The sequence below is a fragment of the Eublepharis macularius genome, chromosome 8 (genome assembly GCF_028583425.1).
Source record: "Eublepharis macularius isolate TG4126 chromosome 8, MPM_Emac_v1.0, whole genome shotgun sequence".
NCBI classification, from domain to species: domain Eukaryota; kingdom Metazoa; phylum Chordata; class Lepidosauria; order Squamata; family Eublepharidae; genus Eublepharis; species Eublepharis macularius.
Window position 1 is genome coordinate 1,273,285 of NC_072797.1, and position 19,468 is coordinate 1,292,752.

The 19,468-nt window shown below is 54.8% G+C and overlaps 1 protein-coding gene across 1 annotated transcript; it reads left to right on the forward strand.

Annotated features, from left to right (window-relative positions):
- Positions 1-12,870, forward strand: PIGO (phosphatidylinositol glycan anchor biosynthesis class O). Its single transcript, XM_054986601.1, has 10 exons — positions 1-529; positions 1,618-1,761; positions 3,484-3,607; positions 4,346-4,505; positions 5,075-5,248; positions 5,569-7,081; positions 9,123-9,326; positions 9,889-10,079; positions 12,068-12,138; positions 12,421-12,870. Exons 1-10 carry the CDS (start codon positions 1-3, stop codon positions 12,548-12,550), a joined length of 3,240 nt encoding a protein of 1,079 aa, XP_054842576.1. The 3' UTR covers positions 12,551-12,870.
- The last annotated feature ends 6,598 nt before the right edge of the window (positions 12,871-19,468 follow it).

Genomic DNA, 19,468 nt, shown 5'->3' on the forward strand with positions numbered 1-19,468 from the left:
ATGCGGCGGTGGCCGGTGCTGGCCTTCGTGGCCTGGGCCGCGCTGCTCTTCTGGGCCGCGCTGGGCCTCTTCGCCCGCGGCTTCCTCCTGACGCGCCTGGAGCTGCCCCAGCGCAGCGCCTGCCGCCCCGGCCCCCCGCCCTGGCCCGGCCCCGGCCCCGCGCCGCCCCCCGCCGCCGCCTCGGCCCCCGGGGGCTGCTGGCTGCCGCGCCGCTTCGCCCGGGCCGTGCTGGTGCTGATCGACGCGCTGCGCTTCGACTTCGCCCGCTGGGAGCCCGAGGCGGCGGCGGCGGCGGGCCCGGGCCCGGGGCGGCCCTTCGCGAACCGGCTGCCGACCCTGCGCCGCCTGCTGGCCGCCCGCCCGCGCCAGGCGCGCCTCTACCGCTTCCGCGCCGACCCGCCCACCACCACCCTGCAGCGCCTGAAGGGCCTGGCCACCGGCTCCCTGCCCACCTTCGTCGACGCCGGCAGCAACTTCGCCTCCCACGCCGTCCGCGAGGACAACCTGCTGCGCCAGCTGGCCGACAACGGTGCGGGGGGCGGGGGGCCAGAGGGGGCCCGCAGGCTGCCTCCGGGCCCCGGGGGGACGGACGGACGGACGGGCAGGAGAGGCCCACGGGCAGGGAGGGGGGCCCCGTGCGAACCGCCTGTGGAGTAAACAAGGGCTTCCTGTGGCCTGCCCGGGACCTGTTCCTCCATAACATCAGGGGTCACACCCAACTTGTAGTCTTGTAGGAAAGGGCGATCGTTCCCTCTGAAATCAGCCATTTCTCACCTTGCCAGTGATAACACATCACAGGTCCTCCCAGCGAAGCCTGATTAGCTTCTACTTGGGGCAAAACCTGACAGCCAGCATAGCTGCTTTAAGGTGGGGCAAGATATGTCTTCATCAGCTAGCCCCTGAATGGGCTACTGAATTCTGGACCAGCTGTATTTCTGGGGTTATCTTCAAGGGCAGTTCAAATAGAGGACATTACAGTAGCCCAGCTGAAAGATTTTAGAAGCATGGGTCAGCGTGGGCAGGAGGACTAGATGTAGTTGGCAGGATATGCTCCCGGCCACTGCCCCAGCCGGCTTTCCACACAGCCAGGCTGGGTCTATGAGCAGCCCCTGGCTATTAACCTGCCCTGCAGAGGCCAGCTCTGTTCCTGTTGCACGTGGATCCCCAAAATGTCAGCCTTCCCAACCAGCATCTCCTCTGTCTGGTTTGGGTTCAGCATGTTCTGTCTCAGCCGTCTGACTGGCCTCAAGTAAACAGTTTAGAGCCAAGATGAGCATGTGTGGCGAGTTGGAGGATAAAAAGTTAGGACTGAGTTATTTTATTGCACTTATATACTGCTCTCCCTGTAAAGCAGGCTCAGAGCAGATCTTATCAGAGTATAAAAACAAAGTAGCAGAATAAATAAAACAATTCCAGCTCATAAAACTCAGCAGCATTCATATTGCACAGTCCCTCAGCAGTTGAGCCTTCAAGGAGCTGGGTAGAGCAGAGCCAGGCCAATTAGCTCATTAATGAAGCGTAGAGCTCCTGGGATTTCAGGGACCTAGCCGATCAGAATAGGCCCACTTGTCAGGGTTCTTGGAACCTTTTCCCTGAATGTGCTTCTCCCACCGGCAGGAAAGAGAGTGGTCTTCATGGGCGATGACACGTGGGACGGGCTCTTTCCTGAAGCGTTCTCCCAGTCGTACTTCTTCCCCTCCTTCAATGTAAAGGACCTCCACACTGTGGATGAAGGGATCCTGCAGCATTTGTACCCCACAGGTGAGTGAGCTGTTGTCCCGGGAGAGAGAGAGAGAGAGAGAGAGAGAGAGAGAGAGTGTGTGTGTGTGTGTGTGTGTGTGTGAGAGAGAGAGAGAGAGAGAGAGAGAGAGCGAGCGAGCGAGCCCTGGTCGCTCCTGTTGGAAACGCCACAATCAAAATCGGCTTCCTCCGACAGAGAGGTGTGCTGTGATTTGGCATTCCCTATGAAGATGGTGGGGATTGGAAGGTTACCTTGAGCCTGACCTTGAAGAATGCCATTTCCTAGTTTGCTTTAGGCTCTAGTGCAGATGTAGACCTGTTGTGCCAACCAGAATATTGAGCATTTGGAATAATAATAACAACAACAACAACGTTTGATTTATATACTGCCCTTCAGGACAACTTAATGTCCGTTCAGAGCGGTTTACAAAGTATGTTGTTATTATCCCCACAACAAACACCCTGTGAGGTGGGTGGGGCTGAGAGAGCTCTGAGAGAGCTGTGACTGACCCAAGGTCACCCAGCTGGCTTCAAGCGGAAGAGGAGTGGGGAATCAAACCCGGCTCTCCAGATTAGAGCCCTGCCGCTCTTAACCACTACACCAAACGGGCTCTCTGGAAGTTAAACACAGGATGTTTCTGCCTGTGGGTAGACTTCATTGTAGGCATTACAACTTCCAGATAAATCTTATTAAAATCAAGTATCCTGCACTCATCACAGTGCAGTGCTCAAGGTGGTTTATGGCATCAGTGTAAAGCAAGACAGCCACAGAAACATGCTAAAAATAAACTGCTGAAAATATCACATACAAATAGAAGAGCTTAAAGTCTAAAAACATCTCTAAAAGCAATGGCTGCAAAAGTGAAAAAATCTGCACTTAAAACAGCAGGGCTATTTTAAAAACAGCAACACATCATGTTGCGGGGATAGGGGGATGGAATAACAGTCCAGGGGAACACAGAAAGCAATTAAAAGTTCTGGATCTCACTAGCTTTCCTGGTGCACATTGGAGGAGGAGGGCCCTCTTTTGACCCCCCCACCCCACTATGCTAGGAATCACGGCCCTTGCGTGGATGAAAAGCCAATTCCTGGGATTTTCTCCATGTCTTGTGTGTATGGGAAGACGCTTGGGCCAGCCAGATTCTAGGAGCTGTGATTTCTGTGGTACTTGTGATTGTGACAAAATGTGAGGAAAAGTCACTCCTCTCTTAATAGCCACAGAGTAACAGTCATCCCCCTTTTTATTTTATTTATGTTATTTATAGTCCGTCTTTCTCACTGAGACTCAAGGCAGAACACACAGCATAATTCAATGTGGTCAACAGCTGGGGACGTTCAGTAAACAGTGCAATAAGGTCTAGAGAGCAAAATTTTGAAGAACGAGCAGAAATTGGAGGTAGAGTTGAAACGATGCTGAAACAAAACATAGGCAGTTTGACATGAGATAGTGCACAGTAGGGTAGGCTACAGTCCCTATCCCTTTATTGGCGCACCTTTTAAACTCTTTTCTTACAACACAGTCCTGTTACCTGAACAACAGGTGGCTGCCAGAGTGTGCGCACCCTGCTTGGGGTGGAGATGCCTTGCTGTCTGCTGAGAGTGCCTCTGGCTCACTCAGGCCCAGCTGCTGCTCCCGTTTGATTTAGACTCTTCTGTGTCCTTTTGCAAAGCGGGAGCCGGGGGGGCGGGGGGAGAGGAGGGTCCCTACAGCCTCACATGTTCTCTCTTTGCCTTGTAAAACAGTGGATGGCGGCGAGTGGGAGCTGCTGATTGCTCACTTCTTGGGCGTGGACCACTGTGGCCACAAGCACGGGCCGGATCACCCCGAAATGGCCAAGAAGCTGTCCCAGATGGACGCGATGCTCAGGTGGGTTGCGTTGGGGGCGGGGAGGTATGTTCCCCAAGAGCTTTGCTGTCTTGATTCCAAATATTTACATCCCCACCGTTCTGTACATGTCACCTGGTAGCTGAAGCTGGTGCCAGTTCTGTGTTTCTCCCGACCCACTGACTCTCCCTCTGCTGGGACTAGACTAGGCTGAGCAGGCGCCTGGCAGAAGGCCCTCCTCATTCACATCAGTCACGTCAGATTCTAGGAGCTGGCCCCATAGCTTGCCCCTGGAAGGAACCTTCGGAGGTGGGAGGGGGGGGGCTTCTCTTGTTTACTCTGTTCTTTCCTGTGGGCTTCAGCTGCTCTGGGACATGGTGGTTGCCATGCCCTGGCCGAGCGTTGGGACCTTTACGGTTTCTTCAGGCTCTTGAAAGGCTGCCCCAGCTGATGGGAGTGGAGCTGCTCATGAAGGGGTAGGAACCCGTAGTTTGCATTGGGAGCCACCTTGCTCCCTCATGGCTAGATCCGAGTCAGATGGACCAAGGATCAGAGCCGGTGAGCAGGAGCAGCCTCTGCTGATGTTGCCTCTTGGAGCTTGTCAGTCAGTTACTCCGGAGCAGCCAAAAGCGTGAGCCAAAAAATCGTTGGCTGCTTCGTTTACAAGGCACAGACCCAAAGGCGATCTTGCGGGCCGAGTGTGACTAGTACCAGGCGTCTGCCCCAGCTGTGGGGTTGGTGCGGGCTGCTCTCACAGGGTCCCATTTTGTTGATGGACAGGTCTTTGGTTGACCACCTGGCAAATGACACGCTGCTCCTTGTGGCAGGGGACCATGGCATGACGAGCACCGGGGACCACGGAGGAGAGAGTGAGGACGAAGTCAACGCAGCCCTCTTCGTGTATAGCAAAGCCCCGCTCTTCCAGGACCTCCCCCCTCAGGTGAGCTGGTGTGTGTGAGAGAGGGCTGTGCTGCAGAAGAAGCTTAACACTCCCTGGTCTCGTGACACCTTGGCGGGGGGTGGTGGTAATGCAGGTAACCAGTTCCAGAAGAGGCAACCAGGGTTCGGCTCCCCAGTCTGCCACAGAAGCTTGCTGGGTGACCTTGGGCCAGCTACATACTCTCTAACCTACCTCCCTGGGTTGTTGTGAGTATCCGACGGGGGAGAGGAGAATGCACTGGTTCCCCCTTGTAGAGAAAGGCAAAGCAAGGTAGTAACTAAGGGAATGCCCTTTATCTGGACAAACAACAGTTGCTCTGGGTTAAGGAGGCAGGTGGGGGGCAGGATGCGAGCTCGCTCTTGTCCACTTTTGTGACCATTCAGGCAATGCATTGTGCTCTCTCTGGCCGGCTGGGGGCAAATCACCAGTGGCCTGGGAGTGCTTCTGAAGGGGGACTTCCTTGTGGGTTGTGCTCTCCCCCTGACGCCGTTGCGCAGTTGGGGTGCCTTCCTGATTTTGAACGTTGGCCCTGGTGCATTCCTTCACTCATTCCCTGTTGTCTCCCCCAGGAACCGGAGACTGTCCCACAGGTGAACCTCGTGCCTACGCTGGCCTTGCTGTTGGGCGTGCCAATCCCTTACAGCAACATTGGAGAAGTGATGGCTGACCTCTTTGCAGTTGAGGGGGATGCCGCCTCCTCGGTCCTGGCCCAGCTGGCCGCCTACAGTGTCAATGCCTGGCAGGTGAGAGCCGCTCCCTCCACCCCCAACCCCCTTCTGAGCCGGGGCCTTTAGGAGCAAAAGTACCAAGTTCTCTTCTTTACAAGCGGAAGAGAGAAATTCCTCCTCCTGGCTGGGTTGACCGTCTCTGCATGCCTACTTTGGGGTCAGCTGACAATTCTGTTGAGAAGAAGGATCTTGCTGACGCATCCCCTTCCCCGCATCCAGACTCCGGGTTTTGTTCCACTTGACTCTCAGCTGACCGTTCGCGGGCTCCTGCCCGTTTCACTCCCGGTTGGTGCCTTCTGCATGGCATCCAGTGACTGTCCTGCTTGTCTTCACAGGTCAACCGCTTCCTGCACTCCTACTCTCTGGCTGCCCAGGACCTCTCAGAGGAGAAGCTGCTCCGTCTCCAAGACCAGTTTTCTGCTATTATGGAGGAATACAAGCAGTTCTTGGCCCAGGCGGGCCCTCCGGCACTGCCTGAGCTGCAGCGCCTCCGAAGCCGCTTCAGTCGATACCTGCGAGAGGCACGGGCCGTGTGCGCGGAGTCCTGGGCCCGCTTCCACCCAGCCTGCATGGTGGCCGGCTGTGCGCTTTTGGCCTCTTCCTGCTTGTTGTGCTGGGTGGCCTCCCAGGTGGCCTCGGCCTGGGGCTTCTCCTACCGGCACCTGCTCCTCTACCCGCTGCTGTGGGGTGTGGCGGGGGCTGCCCTGCTGGGGCTGGCTCACCTCTGGGGGTGGGCTGGAGTGGACTTCATCTTGTTGGCTTCCTGGGCAGCAGCGGCCTCCCAGTGCGGGTTCTTCTGGCACTGCTGGGCAAGGCGATCCTGGAGGCCCCGCTCCACCGGCCCTCGTTCCTCGTCTGGAGCTGCTGGTCTGAGGCAGAGGCTGTGGGCGCGGGCAGGCCCAGCTCTCCCCTTGAGCCTCCTCTGTGTTCGCTGCGGGGCAATGCTGTCGGATAGTTTTGTGATGGCCGAGGCCCAGGTGGTCGCGTTCCTGCTCGTCTCCTTGGTGCTGTTGCTGGTGCTGAGGCTCCACTGGGAAGGCAGGCTGGAGGACTCTCCTTTTTCCTGGCAGCTGCTTGGCCTGCTGGGCGGCATCCTAGCCTGCGTGCGCCTCTCGGGGCTTTTCCGGCAGTGCCGCGAGGAGACCCCCCACTGCCGCTCATCACCCGTCCTGGCTCCGCTGTCCAGTTTGCAGGACCCGCAAACCAAGAACTTCTACTACATGCTTTGTCTGGCTGTGCTGGTGGGTCTGGCGTGGGGGGTGCGCTGCTGGCTGCGGCACTATGGCAACCTGAACAGCCCCAGCCCGCCCGTGCTCTTTGTGCGCTGGGGGTTCCCCCTGCTGGCCATCTGCATCGGTGGCTACTGGGCCATCACCTCGGGGGCTGAGGAGGCACTGGTCCAAGCCCACCCCTGGGTGCAGCTGGCTCTGGTGGCCTTCCCGCAGAGCGTCTTTGTCCTAGTCATAGCCGGACTCCTTTTGGTCCTTTGGGACCCCGTGACAGTCTTTGTGAAGGACAGCCGGGAGGCGGCAGCGACGGGAGGCCCCATCCTGCTTCCTAGTTCCCAGGAGGAGCTCCAGCAGGTCATCCCTCAGCTCTACCGCCGGATGCAGGAGTCCCTGAAGAGCCGGCTGGGCGAAACCAAGGCCGGGAGCAGGGCCACCGTGGCCGCCTACGGCCTGGGCAGCGTGTACTCGGCCGCCCTGCTCATCCCCCTGGCCCTGCTGGGCTTCCTCTTCATGGTGCTGCACACGGAGCGGCTCAGCCTGGCCTTCTTGCTGCTGTTCCTCGAGGCCTTTGCCTGGCTGTGGGTGCACTCCTGGGCCGGGGCTCTGGCCTCGCAGGCAGGTGAGCTCGGCGTCGCGGGAGAGGGGACTCCTCGGGCAGGGCCAGGGCTTTGGCTGCTCCTTTGGCATGCCGGGCGTGGGTTCCACCACCCCAAACTCTGGTGTCCTTCCTTCAAGCAGCCCTGCTTGGACAGTGGGGTGCCTCACAGAGTGGGACTGCAGAGGCCAAGAGGCCCCGAGGGAGAGGTCTGGAGACAGGCAGCGAAGGGCACTGGAGGCACAGAAGGCTGACCAGCGGAGCTCAGATCTCAGGGTCAGGCGGAGGCAGGGAGCACGGATGATTTAATTGGTGGTTAGGAGACTGTGGTAAGGTCAGTTGCACAGAACTGTGGACGCAGCTTTAGCTGAACACAGGGAAGTAAAACTCTTTAGTCTCAGGTCTGACTCTTTCCGGATGGGATCAGACTCCGGCAGCACCATGTGATTCTGAGGGGCCCAAGCGCTCAGATTCTCATTGAGCGAACTGGTTGCGCAGTATCTGCAGCAAGTCCTTCGTAAAGCAATGTGCCAGATGCTAGAGGCAGGGGGCAGAAGTCACAGCCTGATGCACTGCAAGCAGGTCATTCGTCTGAGGCCCTGGAGGGGGGTGGGGGTGGCCAGCGGGCCATAGCCAACCTGCTAGGCGTCATGTACGCTGGACACCACCTGACGTGGCCCAGGAAGTGATGGCATACTCAAGGCAGTAGTGCCAGGTTCACACAAACTCTTCTGGGCGGTTGCCCAGAGATGGCAGCTGAGCATCCCAAGTGGCAAGAACCCATGCCAGAGGGGGCTTTGGGGAGCCCAAACTGCGGGCAGTCAGCTTAGTATCCCACCGAGCGTGCATGCCTGTGCTCCTAGCCTGTGTGCGGTCAGCCTGGAGTCCCTTCTGGGGCTGACTGGACCCGCGTGCTTGCGGAGCGATGGACCTCCCTGTCCAGAGATGATTTTTAGTTAATTAGTTTTATTGTAATAAAGCTTAACTGTTTAATAACCGAGAAAGCAATAAAAATCCTACTATAAGAAATAAGCATACAGAATTAGCAAATAGAAAACTTATGAGAAATGAAGTGGGTATTATTATTGGATGCCTTCTCTGCCTCCATAACAAGCAAAAGATTCCACTAAGTACAAACTTCAGATCCTGTGTTTAAAGCGTCCCAGTGCGTGAGAGCATCTTGGCCCGTGAAAGGTCTCCCACCATGAACTCTGTTCACAGAACGCTAATGAACTTTCCTCCAGAACAAAATCCTCATAGAATTTTGTAGCAAAGAGCAGTCAGAACTTTTCAGGTGCATACAATACATTTCTTATTTTGCCATTCTAATGTCTTTGATGTAAAATAATTGGAACTATTCCTAATGAGCCAAGACACATTTCCGGTGAAACCTCGTCATTAAAATCACCTCCTACTCAGGCTTTGGAAAGTTCTCCCTAGGCACACACCGATTCCAAGATAAGCAATGAGGTGGTAAAATTGTTACCTTGCTAAGGCATGAGATCATGGAAGAAGCATATCTCAACAAGCTTGCAATTAAAACTACCTTTAAAAAGATGGATTTTTAAAATGTGTCACAATACTAGACTGCGTAGGGAGTTTTTATCCCAAGGTACTATCCGAGGCGAGGGGTGAGCGCAGTAAAGCAGCCGCTCTTGGCGGGGGCTGCTGCCCAGTTAATCCCAGCTGCATCTTGACTGCCTGACTGGGGCGGGGGGGGGGCTGGCCTGTGTCCCCGCTGGGCTCCTTCAGTGCCTGTTGTGCAGGTGGTGGTGGTGTGAGCAGCTGCTGTAGTCCTGCAATTCACAGCAGCCCCGTGGAGGCAGAGCCTGAGCCGGCAGGCATCGTGGGCCCTCTTCTGCCTCCAGGGCTGCCCTGCATTCTGCCTTCCCCCAGTGCTGAGGGTGGGGAACATACAGCGGCTGTCTCTGCCTTCCCTGGAGTGGGCGGGAGCTTTGCTGACTGGGCCTCCCTCCTCAAGAGGACTGGCTGTGGGGGAGATGAATGGTGTGGGCAGGTGGCGTCTCCCGTGCTTCCTCGCCATGGTCTTCCCTTCTCCTCTCAGATCCCTTCACGGTGCCGTGGGAGGCCCTCATTGGCTGGGCTCTTGCTGCTGCGCAGTTCTTCTACGCCACGGGCCACCAGCCCGTCTTCCCAGCGATCCACTGGAATGCAGCCTTTGTAGGGTTCCAGCAGGGGCACGGAGCCAACCTGATTCCAGCTCTCCTGGTAGGGGCCAACACGTTCGCCTCACACATCCTCTTTGCAGGTGAGTCGTCTGCCTCCAGCAAAGTCTTGGGAAGACGGGGGGGGGGGGGGGTTGGCTTTCATTGCTGTGTGGATGGGCACAAGGGGGGCAGGGGGCCGGGGCTGGGAGACGCTGGCTTTGGTCCTGAGGCTAAGAGGTGGGCCTGGTGCCTGCATTGCTGGCTAGCCCTGAGAGCCGGGTTGGGGTGGGTGCTGCGCTCAGCGGGTTGCTTTTATCCCCTGCCTGCTCAGGGACCGGTTTTGGATCTTTCCATGTGACGAGAGATTTTGGAAGTACCTGTGGCTGCCCATTGCAAACCACAGCCAGCGAGGCCCACATTCAGCGCTGCTGGTCCCTGGGAGAGGAATGTCCCAGGGGAGCCGGAAGGAGGGGCCTTCTCTGGGCCCCAGAGTGGGACACGCGCGCCTGGTTGCCCACCCTCGGGATTGTTTGGAGCACATCGGGGTTAACTGTGTGAGGAGATTTGCTCTTTGCCTCACCTTTCTCGGCCTGTAGGGCGTGTTTCGTCTCGAGCTGTGAGGGCTTCTAGTAGACGCTCCTGCTTCTCTCTCTCTTGTGGTAGCTGGCTGCCCTTTGCTCCTGCTGTGGCCCTTTGTCTGTGAGATGGCTGGCTGCCAGAGCAGGACACCCAAGAGCGAGACGGATGACGGTGAGGAGCAGCTGATGGAGATGAGGCTACGAGAAGCTCCAGACAAGTTTTCGTTGGCACTGCTGCAGCTGGGGCTCAAGTACCTGTCCGTTCTGGGAGTTCAGGTACGTGTGTGGGGGCTGGAGCCGGGAGTGCTAGCGTTGCCATGGTGTTGCAGCGCTCTTGACAATAAACTGCTTCATTGGAACACGCGCTTTCCAACCAACGGGCCTGCAGAATTCACCCTCTCCTCTAGAGTGCTACTAAATGCGTCATGCGTGCAATACATAGCCAAACGGAGGAACGCTTTCTTTTGCAGGAGGCCTCTGAGGCACGCAGGTTCTCTTGGGCTTAGCAGTGCAAACTGTAGCTAGCAGTCTGGTGAGCAGCGCAGCCTTGGAAGATGGGCAGAGTTGTGTGATCTGGAAGCCTGTCCCCTCTGCTGAGAAACTGCAGCCAACGTTTGGGCATTAGGGAATGTGGGCTGCACCTGTCAGGATCCATCTGCCTGGCAGGCAGAGTCCAGGCGGTTCTTAGGTGTGCAGGTTTTTTAGGTCAGAGCCCTGATGCCATCACAACCTCTTTGTTGTCTTGCCATCACAGACGGCGCAGTCCGAGGCCCGTGTGGCTTCTGCCCCTCTTCTCTGTCCTCTAGAGCGCTTGGTCCTGTTTCACGCGAGCCAGGGGAGGGGTTCTGGCTTCTGCGAAATGAACACAGCCTGCTTTAAAAGCCCTGCCGAGTATTTATATTGTGTGTTCACTGTTCAGAGCACTTCACGAATCTTACGATGTTGTAACCTTTCCAGCTGTCCTGTAAAGAGCAGCCCAGTATGACATTGCAGAAGAGGGCTGAGAATGGCCTGCCCAAGGTCTCTCGGGGAATCTCTGGCGGAGGGGGGAGATTAGAACGGGGGTGGGGGGGGCTGCTGGAGTTCCTGCTCACTGCCCTTCTGCCGCTCCAGGCCCTGCAGTGGTGCCAGAGAGGTTTCTGCCACTCAGCCCAAGAGAAGGAAGGGAACGAAGGGACCTCCTTGTTTTCCAAGGGAGGTCTTGCTTATTGAATAAGCTGAATCCTGTAGCTATGAAAATGGCACTAAATGTCCCGCTCACTGCACTGCGTATCCCACGGGGAGGCTGGTACAGAAAGGCCCTTCATCCTTATAAATGTCATCACCTGCAGACTCAGTCCAGACAAGAGCTGTGGATTGGGTGTAAAGCCGATTTGGGCATAGGTGCACCCCCTGTTCCGGATGGAGTTGGACTCCCCCGAAAGAGTGAGGGTTTGGTCGGGGCTGGGGGGTGCTCCAGAATCCTCAGTCCCCGGAGAAACAGGTGATGGGAGTGGCACGGAGTGTCTTTTTTGAGCTGAGATTGGTATGCTGGCTATGATCATTCCTGGAGAAAGCAGGCCTGGTCACTGTCACACAAGCCTTGGCACTCTCTGACGGGACTACTGTAACACCTGTATGTGGGGCTTCCCTTGAAGGCAGCCTAGGGTGGTGGCAGAGCTGTTTCAAAATGCAGCTGCCTGGGGCTGGCTGCCGTGAACGTGTTAAGGCAGCACTAGACCAGGTGTGCCGGCTGCTCGGATGCTTCTGGGCTCCCTCTGGAGAGCTGTTCTTGGCCTTCGAAATCATTTGTGGCTCGGGCAGGGGGGACTTGCCTCCCCTCGCGCTTCTGTCCATGCTGTGAGGTCTGGGGAGGGAACTCTGTCTGAGTGGACCCACCTCCTGATAGGCCTGCTGAGTGGATGGCACATGCAAAGCTCTTCTCAGCAGCTGCTCCTGCACCGTCTAAATAGTTGCCTGATTCGGAAGGGCTTGGAGTAGCAGTTGTTGGTTTGGGCCTGGCTCTTCTTGGTTGATGGAAGGACTGCTCACTTTATGCTGTCAGTTTTTATCCTTTCTCATCCTGTGGTTTTATGACTTTGTGTATTCCTTTTTTTGGCTTGTAAGTAGCCCTGGGTGCCTTTATTGTGGGGAGGTAGCCTGCGTATTGGCAAAATAACGAGAGAAATCAGTCCTGGCTGCCCTGTTGGCCAAGTGTCCAGGGACTGCTGGGCTGCCTGATGCTGCTTCCTCGTGGCCATCTCCTCTCCTCTTGTTCCCAACAGATGCTGGCTTGTGTCTTGGCAGCCATGATCCTCAGAAGGCATCTTATGGTCTGGAAGGTGTTTGCCCCCAAGTAAGTTTCCAGCTAAGGCCGCGGCAGCTGCCAGAAAGATACTGGGATGGAGCGTGTGCGCGCTGAGGGCGGGGCAGGCTTTTGAGTCAAATACGGGCTGGTGTTGCAAGTGAAGGGGCTGACCAGCAGTGAGCCGGGCCAATGCCTCATTTGGCGCTGGACTGTTCCCTCCGGCTGCCAGCCCCAGGATAGCAGGCAGAGGTCTCGGGCAATTTTTTGAGCGGAACCCTCTTGCGTGCAAAGGCTGACGTGCCTTCACCCGACGCTTCTCTCTGCTTCCAGGTTCGTCTTCGAGACACTGGGCTTCGTAGTGAGCAGCATCTTTCTCCTGTTGGGCATCGGCCTGGTGATGCGTGTGGACTGTGCTGTCAGTCTGTGGTTTAAGCAGGTCATCCTGGCTCAGCCCAGGTAGCCCCAGACCAAGACAGAACCTGCCCAGGAGCTCCACGGCATCTGCAGGCGGGGGGGTTCCAGGGATCTCTCAGAGCTGTTGGACCGCTGCTCAGCTGGCTGGGTTGTATGGACTATCGGCGGAGCCGTCTTCTCCGCCCTGCGGGGCCACTGGCTGGACTTGGGCTCCCGTTGTCAGCGAACTGGGCTGAGAGAGACTCTGCAAAGGCACTCCTCCCTTTCTTGTGTGACTCTTGCCTTTCATGCCTCTTTGCCAGGCAGGAAATGTGCCTGGCAGGGATGAGCAATACAGGGGTGCCTCTGGGCTCCGAAGTGAGCGCTCTCGAGTCTCTGTGTGTGTTGCTGGGATGCTCTTCCATGAGCTGCTGCTGCTGCTGCATTTGCCCATGACTGCCTTGGGATCCTTCCGGAGGCGAGCCTCGGGTCGGGAGCCGCTGCGGGCGGAGGAGCTGGGCGGGGGCTGGTTTGTGTGTGTATGTTGGGAGAGATTGCAGGAGAGCTGTTCCTGGTGAGTAGCCGTGTTGGCCTGCAGCAGGATTTGAGTCCAGTGGCACCTTAGAGACCAACAAGGTTTTCAGAGTGGAAGCACTTGAGAGTCCTTCCTTCAAACGCGAGTAGGAATGGAGATCCTTGAGCCTTGATATCCCAGCCAGAGGCGGGTGGGAGGTTACTAGGGAGGGCATCAGGATGTAAAGGTACAATGCGACTTGATCAGAGAAGAAATTAGGATATATAATGAGATACGAATCCTGATCCCGAGGGTGCCACTGAACTAAAATCCTGCAGCTCCAGCTCGGTCGAGCGCTGCCCCTTGATGATCTGGGGCTCGAGATAGCAGAACCAGGCAAAGAGAGTCTCCATCGCAGCAGCAGCAGCAGCAGCAGCAGCGTCACAGGCCAGCAGGGCCCTCTGTCGTTCTCTACATTTGCCTTGCTAGCAGCTGAGCCCCAGCAACTTTTATTGCCGCGGGTTTGTAGTCCATGAAGTGCCTCCACATTTAGCCCAAGCTTCCCTGCCCCCTGCGAGTTCTCCAGGGACTTTGTCCCGTACCTTGCTGGCTGTTCTGGGCTCTGGGGGTTGATTGAGAGAGGACCCCCAGAGATCCCGAGTGGTCCTCTTGCCATGGGTAGCACCAGGGGTCTGGGTTAGACGTAGGCAGCCCTGAACATGCACAGCTGCCCAACCCTCCAGCCTGTCTGGCTCTTCCAGGAGGAGCTCGTCTCCATCTCTTTCAAGGCACAGAAATGTCTCTTCTTTGGAGGAACAGAGGGGTGCCACGGGAGGGGGGCTTCTGGGGAGTGACAGCGGAGTTACTTTCAAAGCCCCCGTGGGATTTATCTGTGCCATCTTGGGGGGTCAACTTTGCATTGGCCATGTGGGTTCGCCAGATTCCAGTCCTTTGCAGTAACTTACCCAAGCGAGACAAGGGCTCTCTTGAGCAGAGGGAGCAGGCAGCCAAGGTCTTGTATCACCTGATGCTGTGGGTCAGCCTTCAGCCGTCTGTGCTCTGCTCTTGCGGCACTCACAGATGACGTGCTCCCCACGCCCACTTCCGATTGCTCCTCCTCCATTAGCTTTGCCGACCACTAGAGCCTGTTTGATCTGCAGATGTGAGCTGAATGTTGCAGGCCTTCCTCTTCTGGCTTTACAGGTGGTGTGTGCTTTTTTATAGCACTCCAGAGGTACAGCAAATGACTAGCAAAATAGATGGCTTTCCCCACTGCAGTTTTTTTATAAATGCCGTGGTTCCCACCAGGATATTTCTACTTAGGGGTGACAATTGTAGCCATGTGGCAGGGAGAGTTTGGACCAGAAAACCTGCCTGGCCTTCCCAGCCTGCCTCGTTCTTTCTGCTCCCAGCCTCGTCTTTCTTGCCCTCTATGCAATGCTAGCCAAGGTACTCGGGTGGGAAGCAGGCACGCCTGCCCTGATACCATTTGCTGCTTCTGCCTTTCTTTGCAAAGAATGGGCGCCTTACATTCCTCTTGAGCTGCTGCTTCTCTGGAGCTCCGGAATCCAGGGTTGTGGATCTTTAAATGGGCACTTGGCTGCCTGCAGATGCCTGCACAATCCAAGGGTTCCTCGCCAGATCTTGGGGCAGACCTCCCAGCGTTCTGCACAGCTTCTTCACGGCTGCCCCTTACAGGATTGCCACTCTTAAGCACGTGCTCCTAGAGTGACTGGCTCTTTCCTTGGGTCTCTCCTAAAATCTACCGACAATTATCTCCTTAGGTCAATCTATTTTCGTTTAGGAGGACTTGCATGCTTGTTTTCTGAGGCCATCGTCTCCACTACTTGCTGAAGAAAGCAAAAGCTCTCCTGAGGTGCCTGAGTCTGGAACCAGCCCCGGGTTGCCTGCCTGCTCCTCAGCAGCTGGCGTAGCTGAGTGCGGAAGTGAGTCAGTCGGCAGGTCTCCTGCTCCAGCGTTGCTTATGCTGCGAACTCGCCACAGGGCCTTGCGCACCCTCCCCCAACTGCATTGCTGGGGACAGAACTGACGTGTTGTGAGGGCTGCAGGCGAATTAAGGCGAGTGCTTCGGACGCTTGAAAGAGCAACCTAGATGCGAAGTACGGCTAGTGTTTTTGCTAGTGAACTGGCATCTTTCTGCTCATGCCGCCGTATTTATTTATTTATTTGAAATATTTATATGCCAGCCTTTCTTCTAGGTAGCTAGGGACCCAGGGTGGGCAAAAGCAATATAAGCAATTTAATGAAATGAAAATTAAAAATGGAGCATGAAAAACTAAAACCCCAGTCTCCTCCGATACCCAGGTGGATGAGTGCCAAGTGATGTGAAGGATACCGGCTGGTTGTGCTGTTACTTTAACAAACAACGAAGAATTCAGATTTTATGCTGAACAGATTTCCTTGGGGGGAAAGGATGAGCTTTTGGAAGAAACCCCTTCCTTTCTTAGAATCTAGAATGAAACTGTTGGCTGCAAAAAAGGGTACTTTGGTTATGTTTAGAGAGAGAGAAAAAAATAAGGAAGTGATAAGCTCACTGCAGGGAGAAGGAAGTGCCCTCTTCAATATTTGAAGGGTTGCCACATAGTGGATGGAGCAGTTATTGCCCTAGAGGGTTGGGCCAGAACCAACAGGTTAAAGCGAGTTTTCCGCTAAACATTAGGAAAAACAGCCTGACAGAGTGGTTCCCCCATGAGACAGGCATCGTTGGGTGGTCTGTCCTTGCTTGGAAATGTAAGAAGAGGCTACACGGCCGCCTGACAGCTGTGATGATTCTATGACTTAATATGAATGTACACAGATGGAGAGAGGAGGGCATGAAGAGGTGAGCCAGTGCTGGGCTCTCCTGGCCCTTTCTTACATGCCGAGGGTAATGCCAATCGCCACTTTCGGGTCAGAAATTTTTTTCCTCCAGGCCATATTGGCTGAGTATCCTGGAGGGGTTTTTGCCTTCTGGGCAGAGAGCAGGGGTCTCTGGTGTGTGTGTGTGTGTGGGGGAAGGTAGCTGTGTATTTCCTGCATTGTGCAAGCTGTCAATGACCCTTGTGGTCCCTTCCAGCTCAGTGTTTCTGTGTTTCTAACTATTAACTGTAGAGTGGAAAACTCAGGGTATCATTTCACAAGTGCTTTCTGGCGCTTTTTCCCTCAAGAAGAAATGCCTGCTTCATGCCCTTGTGAGCGCATGGTTTGGGGCAGTCTCGTTTTCCACTGCAGGGGTGTGTCCCTTCCTGTGCCACTTTCATTTGGTGTTGCTGCCACCTTGAGTCTTTCCCATTTTGTTCCAGTGGCTTCCATAAGGCCATCATGCGCTTCTCCTGTTCACTTTGTGTACTGTTCAAGATTCTCTTGAGGATTCCGGTTCCCAGCCTGCTGTGCTTGGCCATTCAGCTTTTGATGTGCTCTTTGACTCCGCTGGGCATCTGCTCATTTCTGATCTAGCTTTCTTCCTAAACTCTGTGACATTACACTGTTGCTGTGTAAACAACATTTGTGTGGTGCTTTGAAGACAGTTACAAACTGGCATGAGCTGTGAAGATGTGGGGGAGCTGTGTGGCAGAAGGTTTGTGCCGAATCGGGCAGCACATGTGCCATTGAGCCCGGTGGAAGGCCTAGAAGGGGGTGGCCATAGTAGCAGAGGAGGCGGCTGTTTCCTGAGCTGAGGACATTCATTCAGCAAGATTATTTCGGAAGTACCTTTGAACACTGACTCCAAAGATGGGACTCTCAAAGTGTAAGTTATCTGGCTTGTAGCCCGAGATGTTTTCGCTGGTAAAATCTCCTATCCAGAGTGTACGGGGACAGGCTTTGGTATGCGTGTCCTTTGCACCGCCTGCTTCTTGTTTTTTGGTGGTTTTCCACCTGCTGTCTCTGATCAGTGTTGGATAGGATGTGGGGTGTCGTGAAAGCCACTGCACGCAATGTGGGTTTCTGTCCCTCTGGCTTTTTAAAACCTTGCCAGGAAAGAGCGGTGCACCATTATTAAAGATCAGTTGCTTTCTGGCAAGAGGTGCTTTCCCAACAGCACCGATGGGGGTAACGGTTCCTCCTTAGGGGAAGAAACCACAGTTGGGCAGGTTGCTGCTGAGTTACCGTGGACCAGTCTCCCACGGGTCCTTCCTGGGGCAAGTTCCTGGTGGCTGAGCCACACCGGGCTTTTCTGAAGGATGCCTCCGACCTCGATCTAGGCCAACCCGAGAGGAGTTCGTGAAACCTAACTAACAGCAACAATAAAGAATCAACACTTATATAATTCAATAACATGTAATTATCATACAATAAACTAATAAATCAGACGCTGTGTTCTATATATATCCAACCACACCACCACCACCTCATCCGCATCAATAAATAACACAGTACATCAATTTGTTTGAGGAGGTCATAGCACATAGCACTTTAATTGTGACCTCTTCAAACAAATTTGAAACGTCTGATTTATTATAGTTTATTATATGATAATTACATGTTATTGAATTATATAAGTGTTGATTCTTTATTGTTGCTGTTAAGTTAGGTTTCACGAACTCCTCTTGGGTTTGTATCTCTTCGTGATACTCTCCTACGTAGATAGATCTACGCCAGTCAGATTTCAGGGCGGCATAGCCCTACAGATTGGCAGAGGCAATGCCTCTCTCCTGGTCCCTCCCTGAATGCAGCTGACCTGTAGCCATCCACATCCGTGCCATGGTAACCACCAGACTAGACTACTGTAACATGCTTTTATGTGGGACTGACCTTGAAGCCTACCAAGAAATTGCAGTTGGTTCAAACTATAACTGGCGCTCTTCTGGTAGGGGCCGATCGGCATGGGCATGCAGTGCCTGCGCTTTTAGAGCTCCGCGCTGATCACGTGCTTGTTTCTGGGCCCAATTCTAATTAAGCTCTAAAGCCCTTCATGACCGGGGGCAGGGTAATGCCTCCTGTCAATCTGTCACGACTGCCCCTGCCTAGTCTTGGGTTTTCTCTGTGGCAGCTTTGGCCCAGTGAAAGCGCCTGCTAGAAGCCCACGCACCCTGAGCCAGTTTTTCCTGGCCTTCAGAAGAGGGTGTAACGCACAGTTCTTTCACTGAGCCTTTAATTATATCATACAGGTTATTTTTGTGAGGTATTACTGATTGCTTGAAGACCCAGGTCTCTGTTGGGGGTGGTTGATCTTTTGCTGTTTTTTTTGTCATGTTCTTAACAAGTTTTAACCTGTTATTACTTGTGAGTTGGAGTTTGAAGTTTCAAGGGAAGACACATTCAACAGTCTTTAAATTAAATATATTTTCCCAGAAATTAACTTACCTCGGCTGCCTGAAGAAGACTCTTGCCTTCCTCTGCTCATGTCACAACAAATCTGAAGGTCTTTTGATTTATTGACTTTAAAAATTGATTATTAGTATTAATAAAAAGTTGAGTGTGTCACCAGTCCAGTAAGGGGGAAGACTCTTATTCTTTTGGCTTTGATGTTTCTTGAAGGAAAGGGGCTGTGAAGGGTTTGGGACCAGCGGACAACCTGGGGAACTCCATGGTTTTTGAAGGGTGGTACCCAGAGTATGTGCTTTGCAAAGGGGACTGCTCCGCTCTGCCCTGCACCTTCTCTCTAGCTGTGTCCCGTCCCCTGCCTCTTGGGAATGGGCCAGGCGCCAGTTCAAGGCCGGACTCTGTGGATGTCCTGCTGTAGTCCCTCCCGAAGCTGTGATCCAGACTCTTCCTCCAAAATCAGAGGCTGGCAAGTTCTCGTTCTTACTCTTGCCTGTGGGCCCCTGCCTCACACAGGGCAGCCATCGAATCCTCGTCCAGTGGAGGCACAGCCCTCCATCAGCCACCCATGCTGCCTGAGGCGCTGCACTCCACTCTTCCCACTCCAAGTAGGTGGCCAAGATGCAGGTTCTCTTTTATTTATTTATGTTATTTATAGTCTGCCTTCCTTATTGAGACTCAAGATTAAAGAGTGCATGTCAATACAGTCAACAGTTGGATAGTCAATAAGGAATGCCGTAGGGCAGGAATTGCAGAAATTTGAAAGGTGTAATGAAAAAAACACCCGAAATGACTCATTAAACAACAGCGTCCATTTCCTGCATGTTGCCAGTGGCTCCCCAAGGCTGAAGTGGGCGCCGCCTACCCTGGAGTCCTCCCCCATGGGCTGGGGAGTATGGCGAGTTAGCGGAGACCCCCTGCCATGCCTGCTGCCTTGGCATGGTCTGCTGCCCCCAGGGAGAGGGGGGAGGCGGGACGGGACCCCTGCTCTGCCCTCGGCGCCCTGGCTTGCTGCTTCCGCTCTGTGCCGCTGAACCCCCCTGTCCAAAGGGAATGTGCTGCCCGGCGCAGCTCGCAGGACGCTGAGGGTGGCTGCGAACTGGGCAGGCGGTGCCTCCTTGTGGAGCCTCCTCCTCTGGCCAGCAGCTCCTCGCTTCTCCTTTATGCTGAAACGATGATGGCCTGTTGACAGGAGTGGGGCTGGGAGGA